General features: G+C 45.4%; 1 protein-coding gene across 4 annotated transcripts in view; it reads right to left on the bottom strand.

Moving 5' to 3' along the window:
- DCAF12 (DDB1 and CUL4 associated factor 12) overlaps positions 1-21,358 on the bottom strand; it is a 45,598-nt gene that overhangs the window by 9,715 nt on the left and 14,525 nt on the right. For all 4 annotated transcript variants that reach the window (XM_053299786.1, XM_053299788.1, XM_053299787.1 and 1 more), the window contains 5 exons: positions 19,280-19,486; positions 18,330-18,390; positions 14,379-14,572; positions 11,311-11,376; positions 9,463-9,625 (listed from right to left, as the gene is read on the bottom strand). In XM_053299786.1, coding sequence (XP_053155761.1) covers positions 9,463-9,625; positions 11,311-11,376; positions 14,379-14,572; positions 18,330-18,390; positions 19,280-19,486 — 691 coding nt within the window. The remainder of the gene's footprint in view (positions 1-9,462; positions 9,626-11,310; positions 11,377-14,378; positions 14,573-18,329; positions 18,391-19,279; positions 19,487-21,358) is intronic.

The raw sequence follows: 21,358 nt of genomic DNA, 5'->3' as shown, positions 1-21,358 counted from the left end.
ACTTGAAGTTGGGGTTCTTCGTCCCAATGTGCATCACTTTACACTTGCCAATATTGAACCGCATTTGCCACTTTGTCGCCCACTCCTCCAGTTTGGAGAGATCCTTTTGGAGCTCTTCACAATCAGTTATGGATTTCACTACCCGAAAGAGTTTGGTATCATCTGCAATTGGGCCACCTCGCTGCTTACCCCTACTTCTAGATCATTTATGAATAAATTAAAAAGCACCAGTCCCAGTACAGATCCCTGGGGGACCTCACTTCTTACTTCCCTCCATTGTGAAAACTCTCCATTTATACCTACCCTCTGTTTCCTGTCTTTCAACCAGTTAGCAATCCACATATGTACTTGTCCCCTTATCCTATAACTGCTAAGTTTTCTCAGGAGTCTTTGATACGGAACTTTGTTGATAGCTTTTTGGAAGTCCAGGTATACTATGTCAACTGGATCACCCTTATCCACACACTTGTGGACACTCTCAAAAAACTCCAAAAGGTTTGTGAGGCAAGATTTACCTGTGCAGAAGCCATGCTGGTTCACTCCCAGCAGGGCCTGTTATTCTAGGTGCTTTACAATTTTATCCTTGAGGATGCTTGCCATCAATTTGCCTGGAACTGATGTTAAGCTAACCGGCCTGTAATTTCCCGGATCACCCCTGGATCCCTTCTTGAAAATCGGTGTTACATTTGCTACTCTCCAGTCCTCTGGTACAGAACCTGATTGCAGGGATAAGTTATATATTTTAACAAGGAGGTCAACAATTTCACATTTGAGTTCTTTGAGGACTCTTGGATGGATGCCATCTGGCCCTGGTGATTTCCTAGTTTTCAGTTTTTCCAGACAGTTTAGGACATCATCTCTCGTTACTTCTATCTGGCTCAGTTCTTTAGCCGCCATTCCTGAAAAGCCTGGTTCAGGAACAGGTATATGCTCAGTATCCTCTGCCGTGAAGACGGACGCAAAGAACTCATTTAGCTTCTCTGCAACCTCCATCTCCTCCTTAATAATCCCTTTCACTCCCTAATGGTCCAACTGCCTCCCTGGCAAGTTTCCTGCTTCTGATGTATTTAAAGAAGTTTTTGTTATTCCCCTTGATGCTTTTAGCTAAATGTTCCTCAAACTCTCTTTTCACCTCCCCTATTGCTGCCTTGTATTTCTTTTGCCAGAGTTTGTGTTCCTTTCTGTTCTCTTCATTTGGACAGGCCTTCCAATTTCGGAAGGAAGTCTTTTTCCCTTTTATGGCTTCCTTGACAGTACCCGTTAGCCATGCTGGCATCTTCCTGGACTTAGTGGTACCTTTCCTCTTTTTGGGTATACAATCTAACTGGGCTTCTAGTATTGTGGTTTTGAGTAAACTCCATGCACTCTGGAGTGAAGTGACTCTCCTGATTTTCCCTTTCAGCTTCCTTTTCACCATACTCTTCATTTTGTAGAAGTTTCCTCTTCTGAAATTCAAAATGTCTGTTTTAGACTTCCTTGGCGATTCTTTCCCCATATGTATGCTGAATTTGATGGCACTATGGTCACCCTTTCCCTAAAGGGTCGATGACACTGACATCACGCACCAGGTCCTGGGTGCCACTCAGAATTAAGTCCAAGGTCACCTTCTCTCTGGTTGGTTCCAAGACCAACTGTTCTAGGGCACAGTCATTTAGCATATCTAGAGATCTGACCTCTTTGTCATGACCTGACTGTGAAATTACCCAGTGTGGGTAATTGAAGTCACCCATGATTAAAGCCCTGCCTTCTCCTTGATGCCTCCCTGATTTCCTTCTGCCACTCCCAGTCACTGTCAGCATTTTGATCAGGAGGGCGATATCACGTCCCCAGTAGCACGTTCCCTTTCAGGCCTTGTACTGTCACCTACAGGGTTTCTGTGGAGGATTCCAGTCCACCTAGGTTTTCTAGCTTGTTAGGTTCTATGCCTTCTTTAACATACAGTGCTACTACACCTCCAGAAAAGATGTTCTTCTTTAGGTTTAATATGCAACTATTTACGATTCAGTTCCACAATTTCAAGTGTCCTTTCCTTTTCAAAACTGAACTCCATAGTTTGTCACTGAAAGTCAGTGATGATGTATCTGTGGAGTTAGTTTTCCAGACAAACCCAGACTTAAATTTGTACTGCTCCCTTCAACATTAAAGATCTCCCAACAGTTCTGCTGTAGCTTTTGTTACTAATACTAACACTTTCTCCCCTTCTCCTCAGTGTATGCCCTACTGCCACTAAGTATGGCAGTCATACTTGTAAGCTTCCCCAAAACATCTGGCTGGTCATTGTCAGTGGCAAATGCGGAGTAAAGGTAGCAGCATAGGGGTCTTGGGCAGTGCGCCCTCTAATTTTTTTCATCTGTGCACAGAATGAGTTTTGTTCTGGGTGGCAGTATCAAGGCAGTGCACATGCACATGCATTCAGAGTGGGGCCTGCTTTATTCAACCTGAGCGGGATCTAAAATTAACTGAGCAGATATCAAACAACTTGTGTGTGCGCGCGCATGGCTTAGAGGGAACACTGGTCTTGAGATAGGGCCAGAGGCATCCCATCACAGATCTCTTGATTTCTTCCAAAATGACATATTTGTGAAGGCAAATGAACTAGGGATGTGGATGAAGCATTTCAGCACCTCTGTTTTGAGGCACAGAAACACGTCAAGCTTCCTCTGCTGAATTCGGCGGGGGTGAGCAAGCACCTTAAGAGGAGGAACTTCCATGGCCCCTCTGACACCCTAGAGCGGCACTGATGGGATTGATCACCCCGCTGCAGGACTGCTCCTAGCAGCACACAGGGCATCATCACGGAAAGCGCATCTGAGCACGTACAGATGCCATCTTGAGTGGTCAGCAAGTCTGGTCTACCAATTTGACAGATAAATAAAAACAGTGGCAAAATGCAAATGCTGCATTTAATGGCCAGCTGGCAACAAAAATTGGGCCTCTCCCTAATTACAAGATAATCTGAAAGAACAAACAATTTACCAACTATTTGGGGCAGAGGAATTCCAGAGCACATTTTGATATCTATGGTATATCAAACTGGTCCTTTAAGAGGCTCAATTTGTGCGTATCAAATCTTTAAAACTAACTATACCAGGAAACTTGTGTGTGCGTAGTTGGGGATGGTGCGTGCGCGCACATACATACACCCCACCTCCAACTATTTTGGGTATATACTTCAAGTACGAATGCTTTGCTGCTGCAATTGGAGTACACGATAAGATACTTTATTGGACACTGAAATGTAAGTTACAGCACAAAAACCAGAGACAGAGAAGATGTATTATTGCACTGGCTTGGGCCTCAATACATCTGCCTCTATTTTACACAACTTTTAGCATGCTAATCAGCCTGAGAAGCCAGATGGTCTTCTACATCCCAAGAGCTCAAGGTTCTGTCTGAAGATAAGGTAGAGCACTCACAACTGCACAGAGATCAAGGAGGTCAGGGGAAGCACAAATGAATCACTCATCAGAGAGAGAGAGAGAGAGACAGACAGAGAGAATGAATATGAATATTTAGAAACATTCAAGCAGTCTGTCTCACTTTGTTCCCAGGAAAAGTGTAGGAATAAACCAAATAGTTTAGGGTGCCAAAGAAAAAAGAAGCATAGATTTTCTGAACAAACAGGAACCCGTGTTTTCTTTCTACAATAATGATGCAGAGGAAGCAGGAAGACAGACAGATTCACATAAGCCTTTTGAGTCCAGTTTTACATAGCTTGCCCTTAACAGCACAGGGGGTAGACCCAAGAAGAGTACAGAACACGCTAAAAAAAATAAAATACACCGTGTGGTTCAGCACCTGCCTGGGGTGACAAAGCAACAGGGGTATCACAGTGTTCTGTACTATCAGAGGTGTGCTGACGAAATTGCAGGTGACAAGATCAACCTGTGGGGGACTGCAAGCGCTTCAGAAAACAGTTAAAAATTATGTATGCTTTCTAGAAAAATGAGCAGAAATACATGTGATGAATTTGGTTTGCCCTCATTTCCCACCATCTTTTTAGTCTACTACTCATCAGGAGAAGTCAGATGACTTGCATCCTTCACTTGGGGAAGAACCATCTTAGGCACAATTTCTTGGAGAATGACCTACTGGCTAGCAAGTAGCAGTGCATTTTTAAAAACCCAATAGAGGCAGGGACAGAATGCTGTCAAGTTGAAGACAAGACTGCAGTAGAATGCCGCTACCAAGAAAGCAGCTAGCATTATTGTGTTGCATTAATTAAAGGAACTGGGCATAAGATACGAGATGTACTTCTCCCATGCTATCTGGCCCAGAGGAGACATAAGAAAAGCCCTGCTGGATCAAGCCTAAGGAAGCCCATCTAGTCCAGCATCCTGTTTCACACAGTGGCCCACCAGATGCTGCTGGAAGACACGGGCAGGTGTTGAGGGCATGCCCTCCCTCCTGCTGTTACTCCCCTGCAACTGGTACTCAAGAGGCATCCTGCCTCTGAGGCTGGAGGTGGCCTATAGTCCTCTAACTAGTAGCCACTGATAGACCTCTCCTCCATGAAGTTACCCAAACCCCTCTTAAAACCTTCCAGGTTGTTGGCCGTCACCACATCTCGTAGCAGAGAATTCCACAAGTTGATTATGCGTTGTGTGAACAAGTTTGTTCGTTGCTCCTAGATTTCCTGGCAATCCATTTCATGGGATGACCCCTGGTTCTAGTGTTATGCGAGAGGGAGAAGAATTTCTCTCTATCCACTTTCTCTACACCATGCATCATTTTATTTATTTATTTATTTGATTTGATTTGTCAAGTTGAAGACAAGACTGCAGTAGAATGTCGCTACCAAGAAAGCAGCTAGCATTATTGTGTTGCATTAATTAAAGGAACTGGGCATAACCCTTCCAAAATGGCTCAGGGCGGTTTACAATTAAAACACACCACTAAAACAGTGAAGAGCTAAAACAAATTAAAAAACAATATAACAATTAACAATTTAAAAACATTTTAAAACAATTAAACAATTACAGTGATAAAAATCCCCGAAATCTGGTTTTAAATTTTAAAATAAACCAGAAATTAAACCCCCCACAATTCAGGAAGCCGAGAAAGCTTGGGTGAAAAGAAGGGTTTTCAGGTGTTTTTTGAAAATTGCCAGAGATGGGGAGGATTGCATCCCAGCAGGGAGCGCATTCCACAATCTCGGGGCAGCGACCGAGAAGGCTTGTCTCTGTGTCGCCACCAAACAGGTTGGCGGTAACTGGAGACGGACTTCCTCAGATGACCTCAATGGGCAGTGTGGGCTCATAACGAAGAAGACGCTCTCTTAGATACCCAGGACCTAAGCTGTTTAGGGCTTTGTAAGTTATAACTAGCACTTTTTATTTTGTCTGGAAACCTATTGGCAGCCAGTGCAGCTCCATCAGTAAACGAATAACATGGTCTCTCCGAGATGACCCAGAGACCAACCTGGCTGCTGCGTTCTGAACCAACTGAAGATTCCAGACTATGTACAATGGCAGCCCCACATAGAGCGCATTACAAAAGTCAAATCTGGAGGTCACCAACAAATGTAACACTGTTTTGAGGTCATTGATCTCGAGAAACGGGCGCAGCTGGCTTATCAGCCGGAGCTGATAGAAAGCACCCCTGGCCACCGCCTCAACCTGAGAAACCAGGGAGAAGTGTGATTCCAGAAGTACTCCCAGACTGCAGACCTGTTCCTTTTGGGGAAGTGTGACCCATCTAGAACAGGCAGAACAAAATCATTCCTAGAGTTCTGACCCTGCTCAATAAGTACCTCCATTTTATCTGGATTCAGCTTCAGTTTATTCTCCCTCATCCAGCCCATTACTGCTTCCAGGCAGGCATTTAGGGAGGATATGCCAACTCCTGAAGAAGTTGACATGGAGAAGTAGATCTGGGTGTGAGCAGTATACTGGTCACACCCAGCTCCAAATCCCCTGATGATCTCTCCCAGCGGTTTCATGTAGATGTTAAAAAGCATTGGAGAAAGTACGGAGCCTTGAGGGACACCATACTTAAGCTCAGATTTTGAAGAGCAACAGTCTCCAATTGACACCATCTGGAATCTATCCGAGAGGTAGGAGCGGAACCACTGTAAAACAGTGCCTCCCACCCCCAACACCCTTAGACCTTCCAGAAGGATACTATGGTCAATAGTATCAAAAGCTGCAGAGAGATTCAAAAGGACCAACAGTGTCACACTTCCTCTGTTAATTGCCAGTTGGAGATCATCCATCAGGCTGACCAAGGCAGTCTCAACCCCATAGCCTGCCCGAAAACCAGTTTGAAATGGGTCTAGATAATCAGTTTCCTCCAGGACCAACTGGAGCTGAGAGGCCACCACCCTCTCAATTACCTTGCCCAGCCATGGGAGGTTGGAAACAGGCCTATAATTGCTCAACTCCGAGGGATCTAATGCAGGCTTCTTTAGAAGAGGTCTAATGATTGCCTCCTTAAGACAAGGAGGCATCCTGCCCTCCCTCAGAGAAGCATTTATGATATCTACCAGGCTGTTTACAACAACCTCCCTGCTAGATCGAACAAGCCATGTTGGACAAGGGTCAAGAGAACAAGTGGTAGGCCTCACCGGTCCGAGCAGCTATTCAACATCCTCAGGAGTCACAAACTGAAACAGATCCAGTCGAATCACATAAGAGGGGTCGTTTGGCACCTCCAGCTCAGACATCAAATTAATTGTGGAGTCTCCATCTAGGTTGGCCCGAATCAGAGAGATTTTATCTGTGAAAAACTCTTTAAACACATCACAGCGGGTAACTGATGACTCCAAATTCTGGTTCGGGGGTGGGGGCAGATACTAATCCCCTCACAACCCTGAACAACTCAGCTGGACGTGAATTTGCAGAGGCAATACGGGCAGAAAAGAATCGCCTCTTTGCCACACGTATTGCCTGAGCATAGATCTTTAGATGTGCTCTATGTCGCTATCTGTCAGATTTGAGTCGAGTCTTCCTCCACTTGTGCTCCAGTTGCCTACCTTGCCGTTTCAGCCCCCGTGGATCTTCTGTATACCAAGGGGCCAACTCTGAAGTGGGTAGGAGGGGACACTTGGGAGCAATCGTGTCTACTGCCCTGGTGAGCAAGTTGTTCCAATTCTCAACCAGGGCATCAACAGGAGCACTAACAAAGACAACATTAAATCCCTCCAAGGCTTCTTGGAATCTTACAGGATCCAATAACCTCTTCGGGCGGACCATTCTAATAGGCCCCTTGCCCCTGCTTAGGTGGGAAGTGGTTGTAAGTCCAACCTTAACCAGATGGTGGTCCGTCCATGAAAATGGGGAAATCACAGGAGTCCCCACCCACGGAACACCACCCTGATCAGAATAAAAGACCAAATCAAGCGTGTGACCTGCAATATGCGTCGGTCCAGAGACCACTTGGGACAGGCCCATAGTTGTCATGGCTGCTATGAAATCCTGAGCTGCCCTGGACAGATTGGTCCCGAAATGAACACTGAAGTCCCCCAGCACCAAGAGTCTGGGAGACTCCAACGCGAGTTCCACAACCAAGTCCGTGAGCTCAGTAAGGGATTCCGTTGGGCAGCGGGGAGATCGGTACACCAACAGAAGTCCCAATCTATCCCTGGTCCCCAAACTCAAGTGCTAGTTATAACTTACAAATATGGTCCGATACCCTGACAGGGACCCTGGTAAGGGAGATGTTATCCTTATAGACCTCAGTCACCCCACCTCCCCGCCCACGTCTCCTCACCTGCTCCTCTACAGAATATCCTGGAGGGAGAAGCTGGGACCAAACTGGACCACTAGCCTCCCCCAACCAAGTCTTGGTAATACATAATAGGTCGGCCCCTTCATCCATGATCAAATCATGGATGAGTTCAGATTTATTTTGGACCGACCTGGCATTACAGAGGAGCAGGGAAAAGCTATGTGGGTTGTTGGCAGTGCTCCCTGAGGTCAAAGAGCTGGCAGGGCAGCCGGAAGGGGAGACTGCTATTAAATTTCTGACTACCCTTCCCCTGGAACGCCCCGCTGACCTGCCAACATTACTTCTTCTGTTCCCCACCACCACCGGGATGGCTGCCCCATAGTCAACGAAAGCACCCCGTCCCCCCATCTTCAGATGAACCCAAACACATTACAGCAATTTCAACCCAAGTCTAAAACAGCTTAAAATTAATTAAACAGAAGCCCTCTAGCCCTTGCCCTTGTTCTCCCCCGAAGTGACTCCCCCAAAGGGGCAACCCTGCCAGTGGCGGGCCCACCGCCACAAGGAACCTTCCTATAAAGCCAAAACTGAGCAGGTGACCCAAGGAACAGCTGAGTCACTCAGGGGCTGGTCCCAGTCCTGCCCACACTTTCCACAGATGTTAACCTGAGGCTACAGCCCCACAGGGGAAGCAAAAGCAGGCAGGCAACAGCAGAAGGAACCCCAGCACCCACCTGGTCTCTCACTCCAGGTAGCACTGGGTGGGAGATAGATGGACTCTCCCTTCCCTCTCTGCTGGGCTTCTATATTGACCTCTATCATGCCTCTCCACAGTTGTCTTTTTTCTTGGAGTAGCAGCCTGGATTTTTGCCTCCTACTTGCTTGACTGAGATGTAGGACAACCCCCTGTCAAGCCTGGAGGAGTACTGGAACACATTGCCTAGGTGCATAGTGGTCTCCAGCACTGAAAGCTTTTAAGGGCAAGTGATGCAAGTATGTAGGTGGATTAGGTGGCTGAATCACTGAGGTTGGATGATGAACTGAAGCTGTTCTTAGCATCACTGCCAGCTGTATGTTTAAGGGCGTCCATCACTTGACATGAAGAAATTTAGCTTCTTCAAAGAAGTAACTGTATTTGCACAGAACTCCTGCTTCTGGCAAGGAGATGGTCCCTTCTTCTATTCGGTTATTTTCAGATATTTCTAGTGTACTGAATGGGTCTTATGAACACATTAACACCTATGTATATCATGACCCAACATGTTCAAGTTCAATCCAGTTTCAAAAGATTTTTCAGGTTGTAGCTTGGAGACAGAGGCAGCTTACATCTCTCTTGGAATGGAGGCGGGGGGGGGGCGCAGGGGGTTGTAAGTTTTATATACATCTCCAGCTTTCCAGACAACCTTCAACTGAACACTCAAAGAGCTACACAGAAGACAGACTATAACAGGGAGTCCAGCCTCCCCATGCTAACAGCAAGTAGTTCTAAACAAGCCAACCCACGTTGTCACTCTTCCTGCATTGTGTGCAGATCAGCACAGCCGTGAGGAAAAATCACAGCAGACGCTCCAGAAGAAGCAGATTGCTCAGCCAGTGGCGACCCCTGGCTACTCTCCTTCTGCCATGTGGGCAGCCCACAAGGCAACCAACACATATCACAGGACCTCTGCTTCAAATGCCCTTTCATAACCTCTGTGCAGATGCATTAGGGCTTAAATAACCAAGCCCTTTAATAACCTCTGTGCAGATGCATCCTCCTCAACAACAGAGGAGTTTATCATAAGGAGTCCTTACCGCTGCCTCGCTCCCTGGAACAGACGGATTTAACGTTGTGGGAAGGTTGCCTTGGATCCAGAAAAGAGACATGTGCCTGAGAGCCAACTGCATAGATAGACCACTCCTGACCATAGGCCAGACAAACATTCTCCCGGCAGTATGGTAACTTTGTTGACAGCAGCTGGGGGGGGAAATGGAGAGAGGAAAATGACCCTTGTGAGAATCACTGGAGAGGAGAGTGAACAGAAGTCTCTTGAAGCACAATTCAAGGAAATTCCACTTAAGGCTCAGCACTGAGCTATTCGCTGATCTGTAGTGGAACATGAATGCTTTTTCAGGAAAGAAAAAGAACCCCTTGGCCCAAGTGAACTATAAAAGCCATGAAGGCGATTAGCCAACTGCCAGAAGATGGACGTTGCTTCTGAGAGCATCAATGCAGACAGTCCAGGAAAGGCAGTGCATAAAAGTGACACATAATTAAGACAGCACCACACACGATATTTCAAATCTAGTAAAACTGGAAAAGTGTAAGAGGAAAAAGCGTCAAGGAGAAGAGAAGAATAACTTCGAAGATAGCTTTGTAGCCCTTGTTTGAGATGTTGCTGATCTCAAACTGGTGCCTGTGGTCTGCTCTCTTGCCTTCAATTTGGCTTATTTCCAACCAAGCCCTCTTGGTAGGGCACCAACTTCATTATCAGTTATCACTGCTCAACTATTTTTTATTTATCTTATTTTTTACATTTTATATCCCACTTTCCCCCCAAGAAGCCCAGAACCTAGGTTTCTGACTACTCTGAAATGAAGGCACATGCCCACCTCTAGCCTTCCTGCCAGCATAATCTCTTGGCTATTTTTCTCCCCACCACTAATGCAGCCATTTTTCTGGGTCACAGTAACCTGGCACTATTTTCAAATTGCTGGCCTGGGCAAGGCAGTCATGGGCCAGGAGTAGTATTGGGGAAGGCAGCAGCAACGGCACCAGTTTTACTTATTAACTGCACTTCTTTCCCGCACAAAGTGCTTTACAAATTGCATTCTAATGTCAGACTTGTGATCTATGGCTACTGTGGCAGAGGAGAAAGAAGAGACAAGAACTACTTGTCCAAGAAGCAATAAGACTGAGCACATAGTTGATTGTGGGCCTTCCAACAGGAAAGCACCATATCCACTGAGTCTCACTGCCGCCTGCCGCTCTCCCAGTAACAGAAGCACAAGGAACTCGGGTGCTTTTAACAGCTGTGTAAATATCCCATTTGCCCAGAGGGTGAGCCAGTTTTACACACCTGCCAAGCATGTAGGTTCAAGAAACTGAATTATACAGCACATTCCTCACGCCCTCCAAAGTGAAGCATCAACTCACCCTTAGAACACAGCCTCAAAATGTTATTCCACTAGTGCTTGTTTATCAAGAGCCCCTACAAACCCTAACCTTGCTTTTATTATAATACTGGCATATACAAGAGGATGTGCATTAGCACTTTAAAATGCTATAGAGTATTAAATATAAACCAGTATCCTATAATTGCACTAATCTGGAACTACATGTTTCACCTGTTGATAAAAGAGGTGTCTTCTCTCTCCCTGGTCCCCCAGTTTCCCCACACTGGCTTCAGGAAACCAGTTCTGCAGAATCAACAGATAGCACAGATCCCCCAACTGCCCTGTACAGGATTCAGACAAACCACTAGAGTCCAAACAGTTTATCACATATGAACCAGCCCCTTTCAAAACCTTTGAGAGAATTTACTCTCCACACCTGTCCTTACTGTGGATTCTGACACGATCTCCCAAGTCCACACTCCTGAACAGCTGGCAATCTCATCTGGAAGATTAAACCCCTGCTAGTTAGCAAATGAACAATGTTACCTTTGACAGCATGCATTCTGCTTTCCAGAGATGGAAGTAGCCATCCAGGGACACTGCTCCCAGTTCCTAGAACAGAAGAGAGTTTTACTGCCTACTTGTCATTCAAAAAAGCATCCATGCAGAATAGCAAGTCTCCTTTCAGGATTCAAAATTTAGCCACACTAAGAGACAAACCACTCCCACAAGTTGCCAACAAAAATGTCTCCTTTGCCATGCACTCATAGCCTTAGGCAAGTGACTATCTGCTCAGCCTTTGTCTGCTCATCTGCACCCCAGGCACAATACTGACTTACCTTACAGGATTGTTCTAAAGAAGCAAAAAAAGATTTAACAAACCTTAAAGAACGGTTTTTAATTGGGCTTCTGGTAAGCCATTTAAATTAAACAAAGGAAGCAAGACAAGGGAAGCAATTTCAAACTGGCTTTAGAGCTGGCTATGGGGTTGAGGCAGCCTTGGTTGGCCTGATGGATGACCTTTACCAGGGAATCGACAGAGGGAGTGTGACTCTGCTGGTTCTTCTGGATCTCTTGGTGGCATTTGATACCATCAACCATGGTATCCTTCTGGATCGCCACCTGGGGGAGATGGGGATAGGGGGCACTGCCTTGCAGTGGTTCTGCTCCTATCTCTCGAGTAGATTCCAGATGGTGGAGCTTAGTCACAGTTGCTCCTCAAAACAGGAGCTGTTATATTGAGTCCCTCAGGGCTCCATTCTTTCACCAATGCTTTTTAATATCCACATGAAACCACTGGCTGAGATTATCAGGAGATTTGGTGCTGGATGTTATCAGTATGCTGATGACACTCAAATCTACTTCTCCTTTTCATCTTCAGGAAATGGCACTCATTCTCTAAATGCTTTCCTACAGGGAGTAATGGGCTGGACGAGGGAGAACAAATTGAAGCTGAATCCAAGCAAGATGGAGGTGCTCATTGTGGAGGCTTAGAATAGGGGTGTGTTAGAATTTCCTGTGCTGGATGGAGTTACAGCCGAAGGAGCAGGTGCGCAGCTTGGGAGTACTCCTGGACCCAGGCCTCAGCCTGGTATATCAGGTGGAGGCCATGGCCAGGAGTGCTTTCTATCAGCTTTGGCTTATTAGACAGCTGCGTCCATTCATTGAAAAGGATGACCTCAAAACAGTGGTGCACCAGGTAACCTCCCAGCTTGACTACTGCAATGTGCTCTACGTGAGGCTGCCTTTGTACGTAGTCTGGAAACTTCAGTTAGTTCAAAATGCGGCAGCCAGATTGGTCTCTGGGGCAACCCGGATAGACCACATTTTGCCTGTCTTAAAACAGCTGCACTGGCTGCCAATATATTTCCAGGCAAAATAAAAAGTGCTGGTTATTACCTTTAAAGCACTGAATGGCTTGGGTCCAAGTTATCTTAGAGAGCGCCTTCTTCTATATGATTCCCACTGCACGTTAACATCATCTGAGGAGGTCCGTCTCCAGTTACCACCGGTTTGTCTGGTGCCGACTCAGAGGGGGGCCTTCTCTATAGCTGCTTCTGTGCTGTGGAATGCACGCCCGGCAGAAATCCACACTCTGAATTCTTTATTGACCTTCACGAGAGCCCTTAAAACCTATCTGTTTGGCCTGGCCTTCCAGGGTTTTTAATTAGTTTTAACTGTTTTAATGCTGTAACCTGCTTTTCAGGGTTTTTAATTGTTCGGATTGTTTGTTTTTATGATGTGTTAATGGTTAATTGATGTTTTATATTGTTTATATTTCTGTTTTAACTGTTATTAGTTTTAATGGTTTTGTTTTTAATTGTAAACAGCCCTGAGCTATTTTGGAAGGACAGTATAAAAATCGAATAAATAAATAATATGTTGTATATGTCAGTTGCAAGTAATTGCAAGACAATCTGCTTCCATTCCATCACAACTCCAGATTCTGCAGTAGAGACAGACAAGCATGGCACAATTTCCCCCCGCATCTATCTATCTATGGCTTAGACAGTACGTAGCACGCGCATGCGTGGTATGCTGGAGCTGCCAAGTGAACGAAGCTGCAGCGGAGATGGTGGCAGAGACAGTGGTCAGGATGGTGGCGGAGATGGCGGTGAGGGCTGTGGCGATGTGGTGATGGAGATGGCAGCGAGGGCTCCTCCCATGGGCCGTCTGCCTCCAAAATGCCCCCAAAACAGCCCAACCTGGCATCTGCGGGCCTGAGGAAGGAGCTCTCACCACTGTCTCTGCCATCTGGGTGGAGATGGTGGTGAGAGCTTCTTCCTCGGGCCCACCATCCTCCCAAATGCCAGGTCGGGCCCTTTCCGTCCATTCCGAGGCCTGAAATGGCCCGAAAACGGCACAGTACTAGCACGCAGATGCTCTGCGTGGGTAAAGCTAGTTCTTTTTTATTTCCTTAATCTGCAGCACCTAAAGAAATATGTTTGGTTTTGTTTCTAACAGAGACTGCATTTTGAGGCATACTAAGATGCTAGGAGGAGTTCAAGAGTGACTAAGCAGAAAACCAAGAGTGAACGGAACAGGGCTTTTTAGGATTTGCACCTCATGTCAATTCTTGGAAGGCGCAAATACACCATTTTAAATTCCTGAGCTTTCAGCAGACTCTACAAATTCTTAACGGACCATGAACAATAATTCAAGGCACTCCTTTTAACCTTTAAAGCCATCAGTGGTTTGGAACTGAACCATCTTAGGGACCCTCTGCTGTAGGCAAGCTTGTTAAGTTATTAAGATATGCCATGGATGCCTTTCTGCAGGTCGCCCTACCTTCAGAAGCCAGGTGGCTAGTTCCCCAGGATGGGGTACTACAGTTGAAAAGGCCCTGCCCCTGCTACTCTTGTCAGGGAGGCAAACCTGGTACCATCATTCTGGCATTAGATGGAATATGCATCCAGGCCTTTTATATCTTGTTTTTTGTACCATTTGCTAAGCAGTTTTTTGCTTTATGGCAAAGCTTGCTACCCATGAAGAGAACTGAAAAGGTAAAAGGAAAGAGATTTTCTCTCAGGCAATCCCCATCTGACTACGATTCCAGCATCAGCAAGAAGGAAGTTCCTATTTTATACCTTGGGGCTCCCATTAATCAGACTGACCTTGTTCTTGTTGTTGAAGGCAAGAGCTCGGACCTTGCAGTTGTCTGGATTGGTATTCTCCTTGGGAATGTCCTTCAGAGCCCTGTGGGTTATGTGAGCATAGACTGGGACTCTAGACAAGTTGCGTCTTGCATCACTCTTTGCTAGGACTTCATCTGTCACTTCCCAGAGACCCATAGAACCATCTCGGGAACCTGCACAGACAGCATCCCCCCAGAATTTGTTAAACATGCATAATCACTCCTTGCCAGACTCCCTAACTGAGAAAGAACATGCTCCTGGGAAGGAAGGACAAGTCAAGTAGTACAACCTGTTGCTGCCTCCTGCTGGCAACAACTCTTGTGGTGCTGCATGTGAAACGAACAGGAAGAAAAGCATGTTCAAAGCAAGCAAGGGAGTGGAATAGCCACTACAAGGAGTCCCCAGTTTACTAACGTGTTGTGTCCCAAAAGTTTGCTTGTAAGTTGGATGTTCATATAATTCCTGTGGGACTTGTTTGTATATGCGTGTTGCATTTGTAAATTGGTGACTTGATTAATTTAATGTGTTATGGAGCTTTGTTTGTAGGTATAGGCCGTTTGGAAGCCGGGTGTTTGTAAGTTGAGGAGTGCCTGTATTTTTAATGAGAGTGCAAATTCTGTCAGCTGAACACAGAACACAAATTGTACACAGTCAAAAGTTCAGTTTTTCCTTGTAAGAATTTCATTCTTTGGCAACGGTCCCCCCACAACACTACTGCAATTCAGTTTATTTAACACCAATTAACACCCTATGAAACTGTGTAAATACAGCACCTCAGAAGAATGATGCTAACACAGCACACAATAAAGTTAGGGTCTCTACAGAGGGCTGTAAACAAAGGGATGCTATGTAGTAACTTCCTGGCACTCCTCCAATGGTTTTATTATGACAGGACAAAGTCCAGCCAGTTCTGCTATGCTGAACCATGCTGGTGCCGCCCTGCAGCTCACTCAGCTTGACTGTAACACAGCATAATCCCAATTCCTAGGGAAGTGCAACGTGAGTCATGGCTCATGACTAGTGCAAGAGTGTCGTGGAGGCACAAGAAGGCTGCTGGGCTCAAACTCTGCTCCAGCCTTTGGGCAATGAGGTGGTGAGGAAGGCCCTGGGCCAACCAGCCAGCCAGTGCCCTTTTAGCACATCCATATGTTATGGGACACAATAGACGCCAAACTGAGAAAGTCACATTTTCTTCTCTAAAACCTCATTTTTGTGGTCTTTATAGATAACTAAGAACTATCAGAACAGGGCTGGCCAACCTGAGGCTCTCCAGCTGTGGTTGGACTCCAACTCCCATCATCCTCAGCCGCAATCGACTGCTGAAGAGATTCAGGTTGGCTATCCTGATTTCAAACAATATGAACAGCTGGATCTTGGAAGCCACAAAATACACATGAAATATGATACCCATCTATTAGGAATGCAGTATCTAGGTATTCTTGGCACAAGATGCAGCTTACTTTGGTGAAACACCCCACCTCCGCATAAAACACGAAACTGTCAACTGTATGGCAAGCTGGGTTTGTACTGAATCACACCTTTACTGTGCTACTTTCAGCCTTTTTTGCCTTCAGATCATTTAGAAGAGGGGTTCCCAGCCAGTGGTACTCCAGATGTTGCTGAACTACAACTCCCATCATCCCCAGACACAATAAATTGTAGCTAGGGATAATGGGAGTTGTGGTTCAGCAACGTCTGGAGTACCACAGGTCGTGTTGGAGACACAGCTTCTGATGGCATCGACTCTTAGCACCAGCAACCCTACTGACCACTAGGGGCATTAGGGGTAGATAGTGAGCAAGGGAATCCTCTCTCTGACCACACTTTCTCTACTCTACTTCCCCTTTGTTCGCCTCAGGTTTCATTCTATCACCTGGAGAGAGAGAGAGACTTCCTTCCTCCCCTCTTCCTGTATGTAGCTATCAGCAAGGCATGTGCGTCTCAATCTACCTCCCTGATCAATTTCCTAAATAAACTACTTCCATGACCCCAGACAATATTAATTAGCAGTGCTCTCCTTACCTGTGCACTTCCACTGCGGCTGGGAAGTATGTGAAGTATTTATCTGGGGAGATAAATATGTCTCCCCTCCGCTGTTCCCTCTAACAGGGATTTCCAGAGGTTGTTCACTACAACTTCCAGCATCCTCAGCTGCAATGGCCTTTGGCTGGGGATTATGGGAGGTGTCATCAACAATATCTGGGAATCCCTGTTAGAGGGAACACTGCTTCCCTCCATGCTCTGTTAGGAACCTCCAATTTAGAATACGGCTTATTCAAAGCCAGGCCTATGTTCACTATTTCTGACTGCACTTCTACTGCTTCCTTTTATCAGATCCAAACATTAGCTCAAAATATTTCTGATGTGGATGAGGCCAATAGTGCAGAGTCAGTCAGGGAGAATCAGTTGGGAGGCACAGGCGCATGCATGTCGGATACTGCCGGTTGTATCCAGTCAACAGGGCAGCAGGGAGGTACACTACCACCCTGATTAACTTTGGAAAAAAGGAGTGCCAGTGGGGGAAGAGCAGAGGGAGGGTTAAGTGCACCCTCCCCTGCTCTTAAGCAGCACACACATACCCAGCCATCGAACCACCCATCTTATGTTCTCATGTTCACCCCTGCCTGGTGCTGTGCACATCCCTAGAAGAGACCTGTGAGTGAGCACTGTGTTATTCCACAGCTCCCATCCATTTCCTTGGAGCTTGTACTGGAGATGCTCCCAAAGGACTGTGGCTGTTTGCTTCAGGTGCTCAGCTGGAGATGGGATCTAGTTCTGAGAGGAGCTTGCACTAGTTATGTAACCTTTGCCAATTAAATACTACTCGGAACCAGTCATGGTACAGGAGCAGTTTCCATGGCAAAAATACTGCAGTCTGCTAGTGCAAACATAGCTTTAAACCCAGTAAAAGCTATATCTCCATTAGAAAATTCCATGGGTTTCACACCAGTTTGATTGCCATGGATTTTCACCAAGGAACCGGAGTGGATCAAAATAAAGATTTTTTCCTTTTAAAAAGTTCAAGTGCCTTAAAAAAAAAAGCTGGCTTAGAAAGAAATCCAAGAATCACACAAGGCACACAATTATACTTTCTGAAATGAGGAGGACCGGGAAGACCTGAGTTCAAATCCCCATTCAACCATGAAACTCACTGGGTGAATCTGGGCCAGTCATGTATCTCTCAGCCTAACCTACCGCACAGGGTTGTTGTGAGGATAAAAATAACAATGTACGCCGCTCTGAGCTCCTCAGAGGAAGAGCGGGATATAAAGGTAATAATAATAATAAAATAAATAAAAATGGAATCTTATCTTTTTCAAATAAACTGGGCTAAAGGCTGCACAGTTTGTTGGAAAATACATTAATTACAAAATAGAAAATGTCATTTAAATCATTGGCTGAAATCCAGGCTCATGTTGTACACATTGTAACAGAGGAGCAATTTTTGCAGATCTTTCTTGCCCTCTGCAGTCCACACACAGGGTTTTCCAAAAATACTGCAAGGCCACTGGGGCATATTTTCAGGAAACACAAGCAGCTGCAAAGGAAAGAGGAAGTCAGCAAAAATCATCCTTCCCCCATTGTGTATATATTTTTTTCCAACATGCACATTAGTCTGGATGTCCACCAGTCTTTCCTCTTGACTATTTAAATCAAATCAACTTAAAAGTCAATCTCTTCTGCACAGAATTCTGTGAATTGTAGCTTGCCACAAATACTGTGATGTTAAAGATTTCTAATCCCTTCGCAGCCATGCTTCCATTCTGGAAGTGATAGGGTTGGGGGGAAAGAAAGAGGGAAAAAGAATAGTCAAGACAAGTTCGAATACTTCTTTGCAACTTCAGGAATTTTATAAGAGAAACTAAAAGTCTGTCAGATGTCACACCTCATTACAAAAGGAAAGCCATAAAAGAGAAGTTTAAGTTTTACCAGAAACAGCCATGGTATCACTGATCCATGCAATAGAAAATATCCAGTCTTTGTGGCCATCCTAAAGAAAGAAAATAAAAAAGGTTTCACGTATCTGCTTAAGCATCAAATGCATCTATGTTTGTTCTGTTTTATTTCAACAAGTATGATCAGTAATTTCCTCTAAATACACCCAGACCAAGATCTCCAACAGGAGACAAAGTGCCACACAGCTTTCTCTCTCTCCCTCCCTAGCTGCAGTGCACTGAGCGCACCATGTCCCCCTTCCTCCCCCACCCCATCTCCTCTTACCGGGTGGTGGTGATGGCAGTCACTGCCATTCTTCCTCCTCCCGCTTGTCCCACCCCACCTTTTGAAACTGAAAAAAGCAGGGCATGCAGCAGCAGGAACTGCTGACACTCCACATTTCCTGCCGCCCTGCTCCCCAGCATTCTGCCTTTTCAGGAGCCAGGGCAGGGCGACCGGTGCAAGCAGGTGTGCTCAGCTGTCACCACCCCACATACAGGTAGTGGCAGAACTAGCCAGGCCCAGGTGTGACAGCATGGCTAAGCCATGGCAGGAGTGCATGCTGCCACCCCGCCCTGCAATCCACTGCCTTAGGCAGCTGCCTTACCAGAGGCTGTCTTTAGAGGCTGTCTCTGGTTTAATCAGCATCCAGAAAAGCCCAAAAGAAAGGTCATTCTTGTATTCTTACACTAGAGGGTTGCAATCAAGTAGATAGGTAGTCAGCCAAGACCTGAGTGGCCAGATTTGGCTTTTTATAAGCCAAATTCTGGCTTACGGCCCATTTGACCCACGAGTATACCCCTTAGGTTCTGGCAACCTTGGCCAAGACCACTGTGCTTCAACTGCCCACTAGGCTTGAAAACAATAATGATTCCAGTTCAATAAGAAACCACCACAGTCAACAGCAGCAACCTAAAGACCATCTGCTATGCAAGGTAACTTACATCTCCCACACAAACAGGGTCAAGAGTAGGCAGACGATAAATCGCAAGGCTGTTTGGGTTGTCACCTCCTGTGGCCAAGAGAGTCCTTGAAGGGTTCAGCTCAATGGCGTGAATCCCGCAGCCCTGCTGGTTTACCATGTCCGGCTCCCGGTCCTTCAGAATGGGAATCTTGGTAATCTGACCAGTCTGGACATCAACCACGAATAACTGAAAGAGAGGAAGAAACCAAACACTCATGTCAGAAGGTTGCAAACACAAATCTATATGGCTCCTTCATCAGGCTGAACACACACAGAGTAAGCTTTGACCAGAGGAGTTTTGTTTTTTCAAACACATCAGCATCAACAATCGTATGTCTTCGTGAATGTTTGTATAAGTTGTGTTTGTCCTTTTGTGTTGTGAAACTTGAATAAAAATATATTTTAAAAAAACAACAACAACAATGCAACAGCAGTACTATCAAGAGTTGGGTGGGGAGAGGGCAAATCCTCTACGTATCATTTGCTATCGGGGTGTCAGGTGATGAGCTCAGACATTTTAATAACAGGGGTAGGTGTCAGTGAAGGTAGTCAAAATAGCACTGTGGGCAACCAGTGGCATTGCCAGCAGTAAGGAATTAGTTTGTATAGGTACACAGCAAGGTCACTTCTGCAATTCATTGGTGTGCTGAATGTGTAATTTCCCCTTCTAGTTGTGCAAAACTCTTGGCTGTCAGGAGAGCATGCTGGAGTTATTGCTGGTGATCAAGCAAGACATTTCAGACAGCCCGGATGTACCCCTTTAGCACATACATGTCTGAGTTGTAGTAAAGTTTCTACTAATGAGATAATCAGACACACCACAATTCAGCATGGAGATATGGATAGACCTTCTCACATTAAGCAGGTGAGGGAACGTGTGTTCCCTCAAACAGGGATTCACAGATGTTGTTGACTACAACTCCCAGAATCCCCACTGCAATGGCTTTTGCTTGGGGATTTTGGGAGTTGTAGTCAATAACATCTGGGAATTCCTGTTAGAGGGAACACATCATTGAATCAGAGGCCACTATAAATCAGACAAGTTACCCAAGAAAGGGTAGCCCTTGTTGATACACATCTCTCTCCCCACCATTTGCAATGTCAAAATATAGTGACCATAACTTCCAGTTATTTACAGTACTATTGTAGGTTTTTGTGCATCATCCAATTCAGGTAATTCATTTTCAGGTGGATCTCTAGAAACAAATAAAAAGGATTTCATCCATATTAAATACTGATGATTCCTCGCATGCATAGAAACAATGTAGTATAAATGACTGACAGCTTTCCATAGCCTTACTAGGTCCTTCAGAGTAACCCAAGCACAGTCTTCAGCATTATCCAGGGAGGCAAATTAGTCACAAATACAAACTCCTGCATGTTTTTTTCAAAACCCATAGAACTATATTCTCTCACACACACTTTCTTTAACGAACAGGCATGATATTATAAGAGGCTATTAAGTTGTCATTTGCATTGCTTGAGGTCTCAGAGGTACTCTGACAACAACCTTTGTACTATGTTTGATATTGACAGATCTGCCCCTTTACAGAGCCAGATGATACTCCATGACCAAAGTCACAAGGATGTTCAGTTAACCTAGGCAAAGGTACCATTTTATATATTATACAAAAATGCACTTTTAAAAAGCCCTACATCTGCTTAATTCTTGCTGTTAATTTTAGCTGTAGTAGGTGTTAAAAGCTGGCTCAGATAAGTGTTAACAACTTATCTGAAAGGCACATAGACTTGGATTTTGACAGACTTCTAGAGGGTATGCAAATACAAAACCCCTCAGTTCCAACCATCCGAAAGTCAAGTCTCTAGCCAGAAAATGTTGACCCAAATGGAAAGCAGAAGTAAGTTCTATAAGTGTAAGGGAGCAACTGAGTTGATCTTTCTACACATACTTGATGAATGTAGGACACTCCCATATACTAAACCAGACCACTGGTTCATCTGGCTTAGTACTGGTCACCCCAACTGGCAGCAGCTCCTCAAGGTTCCAGACAGGCAAAGGCCAGAGCAAAAGGGCCCATCTGGAGATGCTGGTGATTGG

This window comes from Hemicordylus capensis, chromosome 2 (genome assembly GCF_027244095.1).
Source record: "Hemicordylus capensis ecotype Gifberg chromosome 2, rHemCap1.1.pri, whole genome shotgun sequence".
Taxonomy (NCBI): Eukaryota; Metazoa; Chordata; class Lepidosauria; order Squamata; family Cordylidae; genus Hemicordylus; species Hemicordylus capensis.
Note: the sequence above shows the minus strand (reverse complement) of the source record. Positions and strands in the feature narration are given on the sequence as shown.